Source organism: Panthera leo, chromosome D2 (assembly GCF_018350215.1).
Source record: "Panthera leo isolate Ple1 chromosome D2, P.leo_Ple1_pat1.1, whole genome shotgun sequence".
NCBI lineage: Eukaryota > Metazoa > Chordata > Mammalia > Carnivora > Felidae > Panthera > Panthera leo.
In genome coordinates, this window is record NC_056689.1 from 15,253,964 (window position 1) to 15,273,063 (window position 19,100).

The window sequence follows — 19,100 nt, forward strand, 5'->3', positions numbered from 1 at the left end:
AACCCACAGTCTAGTGGGGAGATTAATATTTAAATGAATGCTCCATGGTGTAACAGGTACTATAGTTAGAGAATTCACAGTGCATAGTGATGGCACAAAGGAATGATGTATTCTGCCTGAAAACTAAAGGTAGTAATACAGAATGCTGGTTCAGTGTCTTGCAGAAGCTTCGTGGGTCCTTGCTATATGGCGGCACGGTGGACCACCGGCGGTGAGGAGATGGCAGGGTCCGCCCAGCACAGGCAGAAAGGGGGGCATGCGTTGTTTCTAAAGAATTTTAAAACAATAATAATGCCAATTACAATTTGGACTCCTTTTTTACTTTCACCTTGTGCCAACGGTTCTAAACACTGTCAGTGATTAGACCCTTCCCCTGGGATGGACACTCCCCGAGTGCACAGCCCTGGAAAACGGCCGGTAGCAACTGTACTGGGAATGGCCAGGGACATGGGGAGCGGGCAAGACCAGGAGTTCCTCAAGCAGGAAGTACAGAAGGACATTCCAGGAAGGCACCCAGCACATATAAAGGCATAGACAACAGTGAGGTTCAATGCCGTGTGGGAGGAAATAGACATTTTCAATATGGGGCGCCTGGGTGGCTCAGTCGGTGAAGCATCTGACTCTTGATCTTGGCTCAGGTTATGATCTCAAAGATCGAGCCCCGCATTGGGCTCTGTGCTGACACTGTGGAGCCTGCTTGGGATTCTCTTTCTTTCTGCCCCTCCCCAACTCATGCTCTCTCTCTCTCTGAAAATAAATAAATAAATAAATAAATAAACAAACAAACAAACAAACATTTAAAAAAAGAAATTATTTTCAATAAACTGTGATGGTCAGTTATCCACATGGGAAAAAAATCGGTCTCAATCCCTATCTTACACCATACAGAAACAATTCCAGATAGCTTGCAGATCTAAATGTGAAAGGTAAAACAATAACGTCTCAGGGGAAAACATAAGAGAATGTGCTCACGATCTTTGTCTTTTAAACACAGTACAAAGGGGTACCTGGGTGGCTCAGTAGGTGAAGCATCCGACTTTGGCTCAGGTCATGATCTCACGGTTCATGAGTGAGCTCCGCATCGGGCTCTGTGCTGACAGCTCAGAGCCTGGAGGCTGCTTCGGATTCTGTGTCTCCCTCTCTCTCTGTTCTTCTCCTGTTCGTGCTCTGTCTCTCTCAAAAATAAATAAAGATTAAAAAAATAAAATAAGCAGAGCACCAAAGACTCCAAAAGGAAAAAAAAATGAGAAATTGGAACGTATTAAAATTAAGTATTTCTTTTCTACAAAAGAGACTATGAAGAGAGTGATAAACAACCCATAAAATGGGAGATCTTTCTGATGCATATATCTGACTAAAGACTCATACCTAAGGTATATAAAGAACTCCTAGAAGTCAGTAAAGAAAAGACATCTAATCCTAGAAATCAGTAAGGAAAAGACGTTACTCTAGGAGGAAAAAGAACCAGGCAACGCACATGGAGAGCCACACTTCACAAAAGTGTGTATCCAAATGGCCAAATGGTGTAAACACATGAAAAGGTACTTAACTGCATTAGTCATCAGAGAAATGCAAAATGAAACCATAACGTGATACCACTCTACACCCACAGCATAGTTAAAATGAAAGAGAGAGAAAATGTTTTGGCAAGGATGTGAACAAACAGAAGGAACTCTTTGCACTGTTTGTGGGGGTGTAAATTGGCTCCATAACTTTGGAAAATCTCCTAGAGCTTCCTACACACACTTAATAACCTAGCAATTCTGTAGCTAGATATATACCCCAGAAACGTACCCATGTTTACCAAAAGGCCTGTGCAAGAATGTTCATGGCAGCACTCTACATGATAGCTCTAAACTGGAAACAACGTGAACGCTCGTGTACAGCAGCTTTGAAAAACAACCTGTGTCTATTCATATAGTAGATTATTGTACAGCAGTGAGAACGGGCAGATGATGATTACACACAAAGATGTGGCTGAATCTCAAGGAGAGTGTTGGGAAAAAGATACAAAAGGACAGTAGGCAGACGGAACAGTGGTGTTTGGGGTTAGGGCACTGGTTACCTTGGGAGGCAGTTACTGGAAGCAGGCACGGGGGGCTTCAAGAGGGTTTCTTCTTCCTCTAGGTGCTAGGGACACGGCCGTACGTGTATGGTATGTGCAGGTTTCTGTATATGAAGAAGTCCAATGAAAACGTTTTTGAAAAATCCAGCATGGCTACTTCAGGTCGCCAGTTAAGTGAGTGTAGAACTGATGATCGTGACCAGAGAGTTACGAAGTGGCAGGTATAGAAGATCTGACGCCATTCCAGACCCACTGGGTCTGATTCTGCATTTCCCCCAGGTGATTTATTTGCATGTCGACGTTTGAGAACCACAGATCTAGGACAGCGTCTTTCTGCCTTGTCCCTGGGTAGTTCCAACATGCAGCTGTGGTTAGGATGACTCCGAGGTATATTGCCTGCATGGCTAAGTGAATGCAGGTGTCATTAGATAAGATAAAGAATGTGCGAGGAAGAGCAGGTGTGTGGAGGCTGACAAGTTCAGTTTTGACATGTATTTGGGGATTCCTTGGGGACATCAGGTGAAGCCATCCATTGAGTATTTAGATCTGGAGGCCAGGAGACAGAAGATGGAGAGTTACAGATGGGAGTGTCTGTCCTCAGCATGGACGGAAACATTAAAGTTAAGGGTGTTGAAAATGAGAAAAAATAATACAGAGGTCCAGGGAGAGCAAATGACCAAATAAGGGAAGAGGGGTTTGCAGGGAAAATGAGAAAAGTAGTGTCAGAGGTTTGAGTGCAAGCAGGAGCAGGTGGCCTGGGGAAACTAAGGAAAGAGAGTTTTCTGCGGAAGGAAGGACCAGCGATGTTTTATGCCCAGAAAGGTCTAGTAAGGTAGACTGAGAAGGATCAATTATTTGTCCTTTGGGAGGTCACAGGTGGCTGCTCCATACACAGTTCTGGCCAGGGGTAGCTGCAAATATCGAGGCGCAGAAGTTTCAGCAGTAAGTAGGAGACAGGGGCCTGGGATGGTCAGACATTCACAGCCTTTCAAGAAGCTGTGCAAGAAAGGGCAGAGGGAGCGAGGTGTAGAGTGGAAAGCAAGTTTTCAATTTGGCAAAGACTGGAATATTGCCACTTGCCAACAGGAAAGAGCTACTCTGGGGACTGATCCCTGAACCAGCCATCAGGAAAGAACGGGACTCAGAACTTCAGTGGATGCTCAACGTGAGGAGGACCCAGCAGGTGGCTGTAACTATGAATACATTCGTAGCTGACGGGTGGGAAGATGAGTTGTTGGAGTCTCATAGCCTCAGTTTTCTCTAGAAGTAGGGTTCCTGTCATTTGCCTCTAAAGGGATGGGGGAGACATCATAAAAACTTGTCTTTCCTAATTTTCATATACTTTCACAAAAGATGAGAACCCTGTTGTCGGCATGTAGAATATATAATAATATACCTAGATTTCATTAATTATATGTAAAAAAAAAAAAACACCTTAATTCCCTATGAAACAGCCCATTTTCAAATCTATACCGGAAAACACTGCGCATTCACCATTAAGAATACCCGAAGTTAAATTCCTACCCAACATCCTTGCTGTTTTTTAATTATTGAAGTAGAGTTGACATACAGTGTTACATTAGTTTCAGGTATGTGACACAGACAATGCCATATATTACGCTGCGCTCACCGTGGGAAGTGTGGCACCATCTGTCACCATACAAAGTTATTACAACATTACGGACTATGTTCCCTATGCTGTACTTTTCATCCCCATGACTTATCTGTTTTACAGCTGGAAGTTTGTACGTCTTCACCTATTTTGCCCATGCCCCACCCACCTCCACTCTGTTTAGGTAGAGTTTTTTCTCTGTATTTAAGAGTCTGTGTCTGTTTTTGTTCATTTGTTATGTTTTCTAGATTCTACGTATAAGTGAAATCGTATGGTATTTGTCTTTCTCTGTCTGACTTTTCTCTAGGTCCATCCATGTTGTTGCAAATGGCAAAATCGCATTCTTCTTTAGGGCTGAGCAACATTCCATCGCGTATATATACCTTTTAAATTGAAGTGTAACTAACATGCAGCATTATACTAGTTTCGGGTGTACAATACCGTGATTCAGCAGTTGTTTACATTACTCAGTGCTCATCATGATAAGTGTACTCCTAATCCCCATCACCTATCACCCATTCCCCCACCCACCTCCCCTATGGTAACCATCAGTTTGTTCTCTGCATTTAAGAGTCTGATTTTGGGGGGCACCTACGTGGCTTGGTCAGTTAAGCATCCGACTCTGGATTTCGGCCCGGGTCATGATCTCTTGGTTCGTGAGTTTGAGCCCCGAATCTGACTCTGCGCTGACAGCATGGAGCCTGCTTGGAATTCTCTCTCTCTGCCCCTCCCCTGCTTGTGGGCATGCACACACACACACTCTCTCTCTCTCTCTCTCAAAATGAATAAACTAAAAAAAGTAGAGTCTAATTTTTTTGTTTCTTTGTTTTGTTTCTTAAATTCCACCTGTGAGTGAAGTCATGTGGTATTTGTCTTTCTTTGACTGCCTTATTCTACTTAGTGTTAATACCCTCTAGCTCCATCCATGTTGTTGCAGATGGCAAGATCTCATTCTTTTTTTATGGCTGAGTAATATTCTGTTACACACACACACACACACCACGTCTTCTTTATCCATTCATCAGTGGATGGACTCTTGAGCTGCTTCCATTTCTTGGCTACTGTAATTAATGCTGCAATAAACACAGGGCTGCATATATCTTTTCAAATCAGTGTGTTCCTTTTCCTTGGGTCATTACCCAGTCTTCCTCCCTGTTTCATGTATCATTAACGTTTCTTTTTATTTTTATCTTGATGATTTCTCATTGCGTCTCTCTTCTACTGATGAATCCCTGGGATATTTGTTCTTATTTCTTGTCCATGTCATGAGGTATTCCCACTGTGTCTGTCCTCACCATTCTTTGTGAATCAGATTCCTGAATGCTGACCTCTTCTCACATTTTTAATCAAATGATACGTGTGAGTGCGACCTGTTCTTCATGAGTGGATTCTTGTGTAATCCAAATAATGTAACAACGACATGGCCCTCTTGTCTGTTTTGTTTTGTTTTGTTTTTTACTATAGGTTATTGGGGTGTAAGTTTGATATTATAAGTGGTTGAGGAATGTGATTCCAGAAGTTCGATGGAGTCAGCTTTGCCCTTTGGGGGTTTGGCCTCTGAGACTCGGTGGAGAGACTGAGTCCCCGGCATGTCTGATTCATTTTCCTGGCTGTTTGGCTGGTGGATTGGGGACCGTCTCAGCCTCACAGTTAGTAGCAGAGAGACTCAGCAGGGAATGAGATGGGCCTGCCTGCGGGCCCTGGGCTGAACCAGGAGTGCTCTCCTCATGGAAGCAGGGGAGAGCTTGGCTCCGTACTTCACTCCTGTGTCAGGGATGTGTGTTCTCCTCTCCTCCTGATGCTGTGGCCTAAGGGAGTTTGTGCTCTGACCACCGGACCAGCCAGCCACTCCCCCTCCTCCTCAGAAAGAAAAGTAGCCAGAGGGGGGTGACAGGCACTGCAAGTGTACACCCTACATGACCCCATCCCGAGGGGGAGCAGAGTCCTTCCCTGCCCTGAGTGGCGGGAAAGAGGGGCAACCACTTCCCCAGCAGCTGACTCAGAGGGTGGGCAGGGTGCACAAGCCGAGGCTCAGAAAGATTGAGTTAACAGTTCACTGTCACGCACCAGTGGCTGGTAGAGTCTGAATGAAAACCCAGACTGGTCTGACTCAAAACCTTAGCCCTCGTGGGAAGAGACGTCACTCCCCGTGGTGCTCCTGTTGTCACAAAGGTTCTCAAGAATGTAATACATTCATAGTGATGGGGCCTGGGGATCAGCTTTCTCTTATGTGTATGTATGTCCTGGGGATTTGATTGTTGATTTAAAGACTAAGAAGAAGGAGAAGAAAGCCCAGCCTTGGAAGTGTCCCAGCTGAAGAGGAGATGGGCCCAGGAGATTGTTTTTCAACCCTTCATCCCTCACTGTCCATCCATACTTCCTCTGAGAGACCTTGATATAGGACAGCTTACTTCCTGGGTCCCAGGAATAATTCCATATGGAAAAATCACCTGACTTGAAGAATTGGGACCCTGGTCTATATTACCGTATGTTATTATTTATGAACTATGTAGAAATAAAGCTAAGGATTGCCTGGAAAGCAAACTGGTATGTCCTGTCTAGAATCTGGAGTTCTGAGTGAGCAGCTTTTGAATGAAAAGGGGGGGCATTGTTTCTTACTACATGTACTTAAAGAAAAATAACTTGATCAGTTCTAAATGGTTTTTGTGTTTCTTTCAGATATCGCCCATTTAATGTGGTTCGAAAGACTCTATGTCTGGCTTCAGTGTTTTGAAAAATACATCCTGTACCCAGCAATAATTCTGAATGCCCTCACTATTGATGCATTTTCAATAAGCAATTACCGGAGACTCGGTACCCAGTAAGTGGATAACAGTTTATTCTCGGAATGATTTCGATCACAATGATTCCAAAATCGGGTGGATTTTCTCTAAACAGGCTACAGTAGTACAGCATCTACTAATTTACTGACCACGTAAAAGTAAGCCACGGTGGTCTTTTACTCAAACTCGCTGGAGGAACTTGATGGTTATTACAGAGTGGGCTGAAAATGAAGTCAGATCTGCTTGGAGTGATGTTGCAAATAAACGACAGTCGGTTTGAAAAAGCTCCTGCAAGAACTTAGTCAGTGAGCTTTAATGAGATGACGGAAGCACAGTGTGGTTCCGGGGGTTCCTGAACCCCCTGGAAAGTTCTTACCATCATGCTCAGAGCTTTATGAACCGCCTCATGTCATTTCATTTAGCAAATACTCTATCGTTTTGTGCTTGAGGGAGGGGGGATTAATCACGGTCAGTGCTCTCTCTGCATTTATCGGGAGAAGCCTCACAATTAAAAAAAAACACGGAGCACAGCGTCATCATGTCGTCAAGATGCCCATGTTTTTGCAAAGCATTAACAACACACAGTTGAGTTATTAGTTTCATACATTAAAATTAACTCTGAATTTGCAAATGGAAATCCTTCTCGATAATCTGTGGATTTGCTGCTCTGGTTGAAGGTTGAAGGTGCCTGGTCAAGTAAGTTCGAGTAGGAGAATGAGAAAGACATCCTTTCCCAGATTTGCTTATTAAGTCATGTTGCTTAAACATTATGTGCCCAAGTCAATTCTTGTGCATAATCCCAAGCATACTAATTTAAACCTGCTCTTCCTTTCGGGGGGTGATGAGGACAAATTAATTAACATTTGCCAAAGATTGAGCAAGCTGAGATAAAAGACATTTGAACACTCTGTTGGACATTGAATGGATTCATAGTCACACAAAGCAGACACTGAATGAAATGGTCATATAACCTTCCTGTCTTTATCAGACTCTGCCTTCCTTCCAGTTCAGACCTGTCATGGCTAGGCCAGGCCAAGTCGTGCCCTTTGGTATTTAAAATCCTGGACTTCAGATCCAGGGATGAAAATCAGTCTCACTGGATAAAGAACACAGACAGTGAGACTGGAGCCCTCTTGCCCAGTTTGGGGGGACCCAGTCCCGGAGATGACTCCTCGTCCAGAACCTCAAGTGCTTTCTCTAGTGGTAGGGTTTCTGGTATGGCACAATGTTGGCTAACCCTGCCGCCCTCCCGGAACAAGGCCGCATCTCGGTTTCTAGAACGAGGGCTTACGATCAGAACTAAAGTAGCAGAGAGGGTACCACTGCTGCCCCCCCGGGGTAACGAGCTGAAGGACTTAAAGTTTGCTCGCTTTCCAACCTCAGGACTGGGACCTTAAGCTAAGCCTGCAGGTCGAGGCCCTCCAGTTCTGGCTGTTGGCAGAGGCTGGACACAAGGGTTGGGAATCAGGCAGAGTCAAAGAGTTTGGAGAGAGTCCAGTTTCAAGTAATAATACTCTCTACCCCCTATAATGTTTTTTCCAGACACGAATATCAGAAAGTAGCACCTTAGCTGTGTCCCTCCAAATAGTCTCAAATCCAGGATGACACCAACAGAACTATTCTTCTTAGAACCAAAAGCTGACAATTCCTTCATATTCTTGAGGCATCCAAATGAAGCCTTGAAAGTAATTTTAGGGTGCCTGGGTGGCTCAGTCAGTTAAGTGTCCAACTCTTGGTTTTTGGGTCAGGTCATGATCTCACAGTTTCGTGAGTTCGAGCCCTGCATCGGGCTCTGTGCTGACAGCATGAAGCCTGCTCATTATTCTCTCTCTCTCTCTCTCTCTCTCTCTCTCTCTCTCTGCCCCTCCTGTGCCCACACTGTCTCTGTTTCTCTCAAAATAAATAAATAAGCTCAAAAATTTTTTTAAATAATGATTTCAAGTACCCCATTAGACCAGCTGTTCTAAAATAGGACAGCAGGAGTCTGTATGTCAGTATCACCCAGAAACCTGTTTCTAACTATAGAATCCCCCAGCCTACCTGCACTGAGAACCACTGTACCTGATAGTTAGGCAGTGAACTCCTCAGCAACAAGCATGACTTCTTATTCGACTTTTAATACTACCCTCCCTAGTAAATGGTAGAAGGCTAGGTAGATGGGTGATCAAGCCAGGACTGGTAAATGGATGAATGGGTGAATTGTGATATCTTGTTAGGTATTTATATTTCCCAGCCTGATCTAAATGGATGCTTTGCAGCTGTCCCAGGCTGTGTTCACTGACTGCTACATAAGCCTTTATTAAACCTTCAGCTGAGCCTACAATAGTCTCTGAACTATTTTAACTGTGATCATTACTCTTGCAGTGTTATAAAGGCCATAAAATTCAGTCCTTAAGATCTCCCATAGTGTTAACCAGTCATCATTGATAAGCAAAAAATTAATGCTCTTCATTTTAACCGTAGTTACAGAGAACACAAAGTTAAGAGTTGACCCTCACTTAGATTTGGCCTGAATAACCCCCAAAATCATCAGTCTCCTGTGAAAACCCAAATAAGAATACCCCTAACCTTAAGATGCCTTGTCATTGGGCATAGACATTCTTGTATCCTGGGCTGTTGTCAAAGGCAACTGGACCCAAAGTCATGTCTTTATACTGTATTTTCATCAGGAAATAGAAGGAAAAGAAAGGTGGGTTCTGGAGCAGTGCGCAACTTTGCTGCAGGAACCCTGAGGGTTTTATGTTGAAGTTACATGAAAACATTCCCACTCAGCCCAAATCTGTATGTAATCAAGGACTAGTTTTCTTCAGATGAGCCTTGAGCAAATCTCACTGGGTGCATCCTCAGGCAAAGTGAAAACAATTGTAGCCCTCGGTCTGAAGGCATATGAAATATCACATCAAGGCAAATGGAATTGCCAACATTATTAGATCTTTTTGACAACAAAAATGACAGTGTTGCACCTGATAGGTGCAAAGACTTTAAAAGCATTTTTCGAGTGCCCTCATCCTGGGACAAGATAATAATAATGCTGAAAAGGGTCCAGAGCCCGGGGATCCCTCTAGGCTGAGGGAAATTGAGGCATAGCTCCAGTTTTCTGTATTTAGCCGGGGGAAAAAACCTCTCTCTTTTAAGTGCAACCATTCACTGGAAAGTATTCCCATCTCTGCCTTTCTTTTGAGTTTGCAAGTAGGATTGTATTACAGTGGGACGGTGCAGGAATCTGCCCAAAATGCGCAAAGCCTTCCTTCAGAAAGACAGACCCCTCCAGGAAGTGGTTGTTTGCTCTGTCAGGATATTCTTAGCTGTTATCATTAACTTTCCAAGCTTAAGGTAGTTAGATTATTCATTGTTGGCTTCAGCATCTGCTGGAATTGTTCGTATAACACATGCTCCCTATACAGGTTAATAACCTGACTCCCCAGACAAGAGCATCCAGGAGCCCAGGCCTTGAAGCAAAGTCCTGGTTATCTCCTTGCTGGACTGCTTTGATGAGTTCCTTAACTAAAAAGGCCAATGCCATGGGGGAAAAAATGACAATGGTATCATTTTCAGCAGGAAAAAAAAAGTGTGTGTGTGTGGGGGCAGGAGGGGGGGGAGAGTCCAGAGAGCTTACATTTACCAGGGAGGTAAATATGCTGAAAAATATTAGAAATTAACATGTAAAGGCAAAAAGGTCTGTGTTGAGATACCGGGGTTTTATTTCTTTTCCGAATTTAATATTAGCTACTATTATATCACTGCTTCAGTAAGATTCTTTCATAATAAAAAAGCATACACTGAGCGGACGCAAAGAGGGACAGCATGCTCTGTTTCCTCACTCGCCATCAAACTTTCTGCGGAACCTGTCGCTGCAGGAGTCCTTCAGATAAGCTCCAAGGGAGCTCTGTGTCCTTGCCAAAGGACAGGGGACCGTGAAGATCATGTGGCAGGAAGGAACTTCTTCTCAAGGCCAAGGGTTTGTGCTTGAGAGTCCCTTGGGACTGAGTTTCAATCCTCACTCCGCCCTGCCCCCCCCATGAGATCTTAGACAAGGGACCCAAACTCTAAGACCCCGTTTTGCTCCTCTGACAAATGTGGATAATGACAGAGCCTCCCCCCACACCGTCCCCCGCCCCTGTGTCCCCCTTCCCCACCAGTCTTGGCTTTTCATGCCTGTAAAGTGCACCGTGCACAGTAAATGCTCAAGAAACATTAGCTATTGTGACTCACCTGGTACTTCGCCGTCCTTGACCGCTTCCTTTCTTTCCTTTCCAACAGCTGGGACATTTTCCTGATGATCGTTGCCGGCATGAAGCTGCTAAGGACCTCCTTCTGCAACCCCGCTCATCAGTTTATTCACGTGAGCTTCACTGCGATCTTTTTCCATTTTGACTACAAAGATCTGTCAGAGAGTTTCTTACTGGATTTCTTCATGGTGTCCATTGTGTTCAGCAAGGCAAGTTAGTTCTCCATTTTCTTCATTTTCAAATGTAAAAGGTGCGTTTCTCACCACAGGTTTCAAGAGCTGTAGACATTTTCCTTTAAAAAAAATTGTGGAGTGAAATTAAATTGAATTACATTGAATTACATATGCGTGTCATGCTCCTGCTACCATTTGAGGGACATTTCCCCGTGGAATACAAATATGCCTCGTAATTTGCCAAAAATCACTAATTGCAATGAATTAGCCATTTACTGTTGCTTGAAATTTTGAAATTTTATGATCTTTGCGTCTGTTAGCAATCTCATTACAAAACTTCCCTAGACCTCAAAATGCTCTGAATTAAAGATTAGCAGCCAGACAGATTTTTTTTTTTTTTAATTAGCTAGCATTTGAGGTAGAACTTGTGACCTGGTATCCAAGAACCAGGTCTCTTGGATTATTTTCATTCTTCTTGGTGTGTGTTAGGTCAAGATACACAGGCAATGAGAAATCCTAATCATAGTTCAGGCAAAATATGGGGATGGAATCTGATGTCGAACATGGCGGCGGGGGGGGGGGGGTGGATAAAATCCGCTGGATACTCACCTGAGTGTATTCTGAGCACCTCGCAAAGCCAGGGTTTGTAAACAGAAATGAAAAGGAATTTGGAACAACTCCTGGTAAATAAACTGACACACCATCTCACTTCACATCTGGCTTCCTCACGCGCTGTCTTTAATACGGTGGCCGCCCGTTTCTGCCCTCAGCTTGACTTAACCAGCCCCTCCCCCACTTTTGGTTAATAATTTTTTAATTTTAAGATCTTTTTTCCTGAACTTCATTTTTTTTTACCTCTTTTTGAATCCGTTCTGTTAAATGTTTCTCTTTCTTACTTACCGTTTTCTTCTACCTTTCTCTTTGCTTATTTTAGGTAACAAAATTTCAAAACTCTCATATTGTCCTAACGATGCCCTGTGAGTAATTGTCCTCACCCTATCAGACGTGCGCGTTTCCTCTTATAACTCAGGCTGAACTCCGATTTTTCAGCTGCCCGAGTCCCTTCTTGTGTCGTTTGTCACATGCTCTGTGCTATTATTACTTTTGCAGCCTACATCTTATTCCAGAACCCTGGTCTTGGTCCTTTTCCCACAAACATTTCTTCTCTGTTTGAGTTCTGTTTGGTGTTGATAAAGTTATCCCAATTTTCTCACGGTTCAAATCACAGGCTTCCATATTCTGTTTTCCTTCACTATGTATAAATTGCCTTTATTTCACATAATAAATGTAAAACTGTATCTTATGATCTTTAAAGCATTTTAGAAGTTATTGTAAATAACTTTACCACTTGCAGGGGGTAAGAGCTTCTAATCAGATGCAAAATGTGTCAGGATGTATTGAATTCCCGGCTCTGGCATTATTTCTGTTTTGACACGGTGTTATTTACATGCCTTTCTGACCCGCGGTTTCTGATAAAATTGAAAGTAAGGATGACAGTCTCGCCCGGGCATTGAGAGGATTGAAAGAAGTCTTTAAGTAAGATGTGCTTTCCAAGTGCAAGGCAGAATTTGTAGAGCCATTGTAAGTAGAAAAACAGAAGTTATGCACTGTTTAGTGTGGGAAGGAGCGTGGCTGGTTTTCCACCCTGAGCTCCACTTAAGAATCTCTCTGTAAAGTGAGACGCCCCAGGTGAACACAAGCATGACAGAGAGGAGTGAGGGTCTCACTGTCAAAGTCTTAAGGGCCTGGCTTCTAAGTGATTGTACATCCACAGCAGAACGGTGATTTTCATTTCCTGGAGCACAGGCAGCCCTCCCCCACTGACACTCGGTGCCATCCTGCGCATCGTGAGCAGCGTGGGACAGGACACAGTCTGAAACTAACTCCGTGCAAACTTAGCGGCTGCAAGCATTTGACTTTCACTTGCCATAATCTTTTTGAAGTCACAGTTCAAGCACTAATAAAGTCAGACAGAACTATAGTGGCCGCATTCCTATTTTCTCTAATTGTGGGAACATTAGCACATGTAATTTCAATAGTTTGCTTTTAGGCTGGGGATAAGAACAAAAGCTAGAAAAATCAGCATACTCTATAGGGAGTCAGTCCTGAAACATCCCTAACTCCCTCTGATGCTTGCTCACGCTTGATCTTGAGAGAGCTGGGAAGAGTCCATTGTCTGGAATGAGAAACAAAATAAAAATAGGTCGTTAAAGACACAGCATTGGAGATCTTCCTGGGGGAAAAAAAAAAAAAGCCAGCAGAAATTAGTGACAGAAGACAGTGGTGGCGATGAGCGGGACCCACAGTTAATGTTTCCGGTAAATATCCTGCCTGAAATCCCCAACTGATGCTTTCTCTTCTTTCTCATCATTTAAATATACCTTTAAAAAAAATTGTGCCCCAAGGTCTGGAAGGTGGATGTTGGCTAGTCTCTGCAGCCTGCCAGACCTAGTGAAAAATGAAAAACAGGACATAATGAGTTCCAGAGTCCAGTGGGAAAGAATTAGCACCGCCCAAGCATTGACAGGAGGGTGGGGCATTCACAGTTACGGCATCCTGGGCTCCTGGGGAATGGTCAGAGGGGGATATCCCATATCCCCTCTCGAGATGTGTGGTATTCCAAGCCTACACCCAGGTGGTGCATCACCTTTGAGATGTCAGGCCATCCTCCCCCGCTCCCTTGTATTCTCAGTCCCCTCCCTCTTTCAGTCCAGCCCCATCAGTCAGCCTTTCCTTTCAAGAATTAACTGCTGTAATTAATTTGTCGCATTTCTGGGGCGTCTAGGTCCTTGGTGGGGCAGAAAGCATACTCCAGGTACGGGTACTCGGTTACGACAGGATCAAAGACAACAAAGCTGCTTTTGCGCTCTCTCACTGGTCTTGAAAAAGTTCCTAGAAACCACTCTGCCTTGACATTTCTAGTAATGCTTAGTTGTAGAAGTAGGACTTTACAGAATCCTGCCAGAGGATAATTCTGCCAGCATTTGCAGAATGCATTGACTACGAAATTCTACAGGCCATTGGTTCAGCATGGGAGGTAGCTCTCTTACCATCTAGCAAATTAACACTAATGGGTGAAGTTGCTTTTATATGAAGCTACATGAATAATCACAACGGGGCCATGAGTTGTGGCTCTGTTACAGGTGACTGCAACTGCCATTCAAATGATTTGGAACCAGAGTTTCTAAATGACATTTCCCTTTTTTTTTTCTGTATGTAGGTAGAAAGTCTTGCATTAAAATGGAACCTCTTGTTTGGGAATGCATGCTTTTACGGAAGCATTTGTTCAGAAAACTTTGTTCAACAAAGTAATTGTTCACTTATTTAACATCCCTTAAGCATTTTATTAAGCATTGTACTAGGGCATAAAGATTACTAATGATACGAAAGGTAGCACGTCTTTATTTGGTACTTTCCATGGGTCAGGTGCTGTTTTCAGCACTTTATACATATTGATGTGCTCGGTCCTTTATGGTAAGATACTATTCCTGGTACAGACGAGCAGAGGCACAGAATTTAGTCAGTCATCGAAACATCTCGTAGGTATAAAATGGTAGCGCAGGATTCTTCCTCGAGGCTGCGCTTTGTGACACGGCCTCCCCTGCTTGGGGACTCTGGAAAGAAGGCACAAAGGTAAGGAGATAATTACAGTAAGTGTGATAAGGAAGGTGGCCATGGCAGAGAATTTCGAGAGGGCACATAAAGCGTACCCAGTCCCACCCAGGAGAATCAGAAACAATGATGCTCACCTTGAGCTTTGAAGAAGGGGGGAGTGAGTCAGGCAAGGAAGGCAGGGAAAAGTGAGCTGCATCAAGGGAACAGCATGTGCAAAGGCACAGAAGCAAGAGAGAGTTTGGCATGTTCCAGGATCCGCAAGACCCTTGGCAAGCGTGAACACATGGCGGGGGCGAGTGGTGAGGGATGAAGCAGCGGGTGTCCCAGGTCAGATCGCAAAAGGTCCGGCAGGCTATGTGTCAGGGTTTGGACTTCACTCCTACTTTGGCTGAAGGTTGTTAAGTGAGGAGTAGCAGGATCAGAATTGCATGTTAGAAACATCTCTTTGTGGGAGTGATAAAAGATGAGAAAGCATGGATTTTGGAAGTTGGGTAGGAGAGGATCGCAGTAATGCAGGCGACTCATAGTGACAGCCAGAACTGCAGTGGCAGAAGTGAGACAGAGAGAAGGGGACACGTTCCAGGAGGGCCTGGGAGGTGGACCTGGTAAATTTAGTGACCACTGGGATGCAGTGGACTTTGGGAGGAAGAGCCACCACTGGGAGCTCTCAGATCGCGACTCTAGTAACTAGTGCTGTCACTAACTAGATTAGTGGGGAAAATAATCTTGGTTCTAGATGTGCTGAATTGTGTAATGAGAAGCGATGAGGGCCCAAACTAATTAACCCTGGGAACGGGATTTTTTCCATTTAAATATTTTAATTTGCATAACGAATGCATAAATGCATGCTCATTGTAATAAAATTAGAAAACCAATGGAAAAATACAAAGCAAGTCTGTCTTATACAACATTCATCACTTCTTAACCCCCCTCCTCTCCCTAATGATGGTAAACATTTCAGAATAATTCCTTCCATTCTGTTTTCCTAAAAATTCACACACACACACACACACACAGATACACAGATTTAAAGAGGCTCATTCTTTACACATTTTTTACTTTGTTACTTAAAAACATATCTCAGAGACTTCCATGACTATCCATCTAATGTGGCGTCTTCTGTTTGATGCCTTCATAGTATTCCATAGCGCATATCATAATTTGACCAGCCATTCCCCTATGATAAACATTTAGTTTGTTTATAGATTTTTTCTGTAGTAGTTGGGACTAATTTGTTCACAGATTCCATAAATCTACATGAAACTGGCTTCATGACAAAACGGAATCAAACTGTTCACATAACCAGTTGGGTGATCCAGAGGCTTAAACGATGGCCTTGAAATTCCGTTGTTGTTGTTATTTCTCCTTCTTGTCCTCATGCTGGCTGTCCATCTCTACTCTGCTGGCTTCATTCTTAGATTGTGTCTATCCATGTGGTGTAACTATGGTCGCCAACAGTTCTAGGTTCACAGCATTCTTATACCTAAAAATCCCAGAAAGAAGAGAAAGCATCTTTCCTAATGATTTCAGCCAAAGTCTTAGGGAAGAGTCTCATGGACTCCTTTGGTGTCATGTGTTCATTCATGAACCAGGGGCAGTGGCCAGAGGGATGTGAGTTCCCTAGTTAATGAAGCCTAGACTTCTTGCCCATACCTCCCTTGAATCCTAACCAAACTGTGGGGACTAGGAGCCAGGGACAGAAGAAAACGAGGGTAGACAAGAAGTGTCTGATGCTACTGCATTTGACTACACGAGATCAAAACTAACTGCTGGTGTTAGGAAACACGCAAGTGTCTGTGAAACAGATTCCCACGATGGGAATTGCCGGGTCAATAGCATATACATAAAAGAATCTCAATAGAGAATCCTTCCAAAAGATTTACATTCCTTCCAACAGGGGTGACCAGAGTTCAAGAAATAGGTATGAGAAGTGACACTCTCGAAACAAGATCAAGTACAGCATATAATGGTAAGCAGGAAAGGAAACGGGACTTGTCAGGTTTATTGATCTTTTTCATAACTCTGGAATCTTCAGTAAGGTCATCTCGCAATTTCCTCTCTACTAGACGAGACTAACTCCTGTAATAACATCAACCCATAGGGCCTGGAGCGTTCTTTATGGCCCAACAATGTCCTGTCTTCAAGGAAATGAAGTCTGCTGTGATAAAGCTTTCAAATCCTCTGCAACTTTCTGTAGGAAATCTATCTGGATCACATACTAGCAGCCTGGTTGTCATTTAAAAGGATAGATGAGTAAGAAATGGTAAGAGAGAAAAAGAGAATGGTGATGAGTGGGAAGAATGATCACAGCACAGTAGAAACTCTATACTCAACTAAATTATAGTGGGTGGTTGGTTGGTTCACTGAAAAACGTAAGCAGGAAATTATAATAAATGATACCTGCCTACCTTATAATTTGATTAAAGTACAAAACTTGTATATGAACTCTTACTGCCAGTCTTTTGAAGCCTTATCTTTGAGTAGGAATCTACAGAATGAGGACTATTTGCTCTTACTGCATGAACCATGCCCAGAATGTGTTTTCTAGGATGTTCAGTGCCCATTTCTGTTTCTTAAATTCTACTTGAAGTGAGAAGTGAAAGTTACCTCTGAACGTCTGAGAGCAGTTCACATTTCTTTGTTCCCAAATCTCCTCTCATTCGTACCTAAGTCCACAACAGTATTTTTAGAGAGGTCTTCCTCAAGCTCTCGGCATTCAACTTTACTGTGATAGAAACACCCTGTTCTGTACCTACTCATATTGTTTGTTCTCATATTGCATCAGTTTATGCAATATTTAATTGAGTAAAAAGATCATTATACTGACAAGTAAAACTGATACGGCCTGGGCAACCAGCGTAAAGACCTGTTGTTGATCATTCGACTCCAGTGGGGGGATTGATCGGGAGTGTACTGGCCTTCAGTGGTCATTGGGTTGTGGGACTCACCAGTAAGTTTTACAGCGCAAATATAAATGTCAATCAGTCTGAAAGTCGATTAGGCAGGTTTTTGAAAGCAAGGGTCTCCTTTGGTAAGATACATAGGAGAGAGCCATATTTGCTTGGCTATTGACTCATCTGTGTTCTTCGAGGTGCTGTACCCAAACTGAAGTTAAGGAGACATGTAGGATCTCAGCATACGACATAGAGAATTTGATTCAGCAATTATTATTTAGTGCTGCCTGAGGAAGGGAGGTGCTTCCGCAGAAAGAAATGCCCTCACAGAGCTTAGCCTGTTGGGAGAGATGGAATAATTACAAACAACGGAGAGTTAAGTTTCCTCATCAGGCACCCTAAGATTCTGACTGCTTTCTCGGCTCCCTACTCAGACATGAACCTTTGAAAATACACACCCGGTGCCTCTGAGTTTTCGCCACCCGCTGCCACCACTTTGGTGCCAGCCACCCTCTCCCTCCCCTGCATGACGGTAGCAGCCTTCTAACAGGCCTCTCTGCCTCCACCCCTGCTACTACAGCCCCTTCTCCACAGAGGGGCCAGAGGGTCTGTTTTATATAAACTTACTTTGGAATAATTTTAGATTCATAGAGAAGATGTAAAGGTAGTGGAGTTCCCACACACCCCATACTCAGTGTCCCCTATTATTAACATTTGACATTGGTCTACCACATTTGTCCCAGTTAAGGAGCCAAGGTTGATTTGTTTTCATCAACTCAAGTCCATACTCAGTTCACTCAGTCCATACTCAGTTTCTTTAGTTTTTCTGTAAGGTGTCCTTTTTCTTTTCCACCCGAGACTCCACCCACACAGCGCTTAGTTGCCCCGTCTCCTCCTTAGGCTCCTCTTGGCAGTGATAGCTCTGTTGTTTCGTTCGTGAAGTTAACGGTTTTGAGGAGTATTGGTTGGGTATATTGTGACATGTCTTTCTGTTAGAATTTGGGTGATGCTTTTCTGCTTTTGAGACCCGAGTTACGGGTTTGCGGAAGGCAGATGACAGAGGTAAAGTGCCAGTCTCATCACATCATATCAAGGATTCATGCTAGCAACATGACTTAACATTTGATGTTGACCTTCACCTGGGCGAGGTAGTATTTGTCAGGCTTTTCCATGTAAAGTTATCCTTTTGTGAGTCTTTCTATATTCTTTGGAGGAAAATCACTATGTGTAGTTCACATTCAAGGAGTGGGAAGTTGTATTCTACTTCCTTGATGGGAATGGAAGAAATAATAAATTGTTTGATTTATTTTGAAAATTATTTGATTTTTCTGCATGAGAGATTTGTCTACCTCTCATCTACCTATCTACCTATTTTTATATCAGAATGGACTTGTAGATATTTATTTCATACTGTGGGTAATAATACAATATTGCTTTACTCATCTTGTTGCTCTTTGGTTATTTGGAGCTCTTTCGGTCGGCTTTTGTGTCACTTTGACATAATCCCACTGTGTGTGTGTGTGTGTGTGTGTGTGTGTGTGTGTGTGTGTTAGCACTTTCTTACTTTCCCCCACTGTAAGATGTAAGATGTTCTTGCATATGTCCCGCCCCAGTCCTAAAATTTGCCATTTCTCCAAGAGGGGCCTGCTTTCTTTTATTAGGGAATGGTATTTAGAAACCAAAATCGGGAACCCAAGTGTGCTTGTTGATACTTGAGTGTCATTGATTC

The 19,100-nt window shown here is 43.4% G+C and overlaps 1 protein-coding gene across 1 annotated transcript in view; it reads left to right on the forward strand.

Annotated features, from left to right (window-relative positions):
- The window catches only part of PCNX2 (pecanex 2), a 299,183-nt gene that overhangs the window by 165,676 nt on the left and 114,407 nt on the right, over positions 1–19,100 (forward strand). The window contains exons 20-21 of the mRNA XM_042908044.1: positions 6,357–6,498; positions 10,721–10,898. Of these exons, the coding sequence (XP_042763978.1) occupies positions 6,357–6,498; positions 10,721–10,898 (320 nt within the window). The remainder of the gene's footprint in view (positions 1–6,356; positions 6,499–10,720; positions 10,899–19,100) is intronic.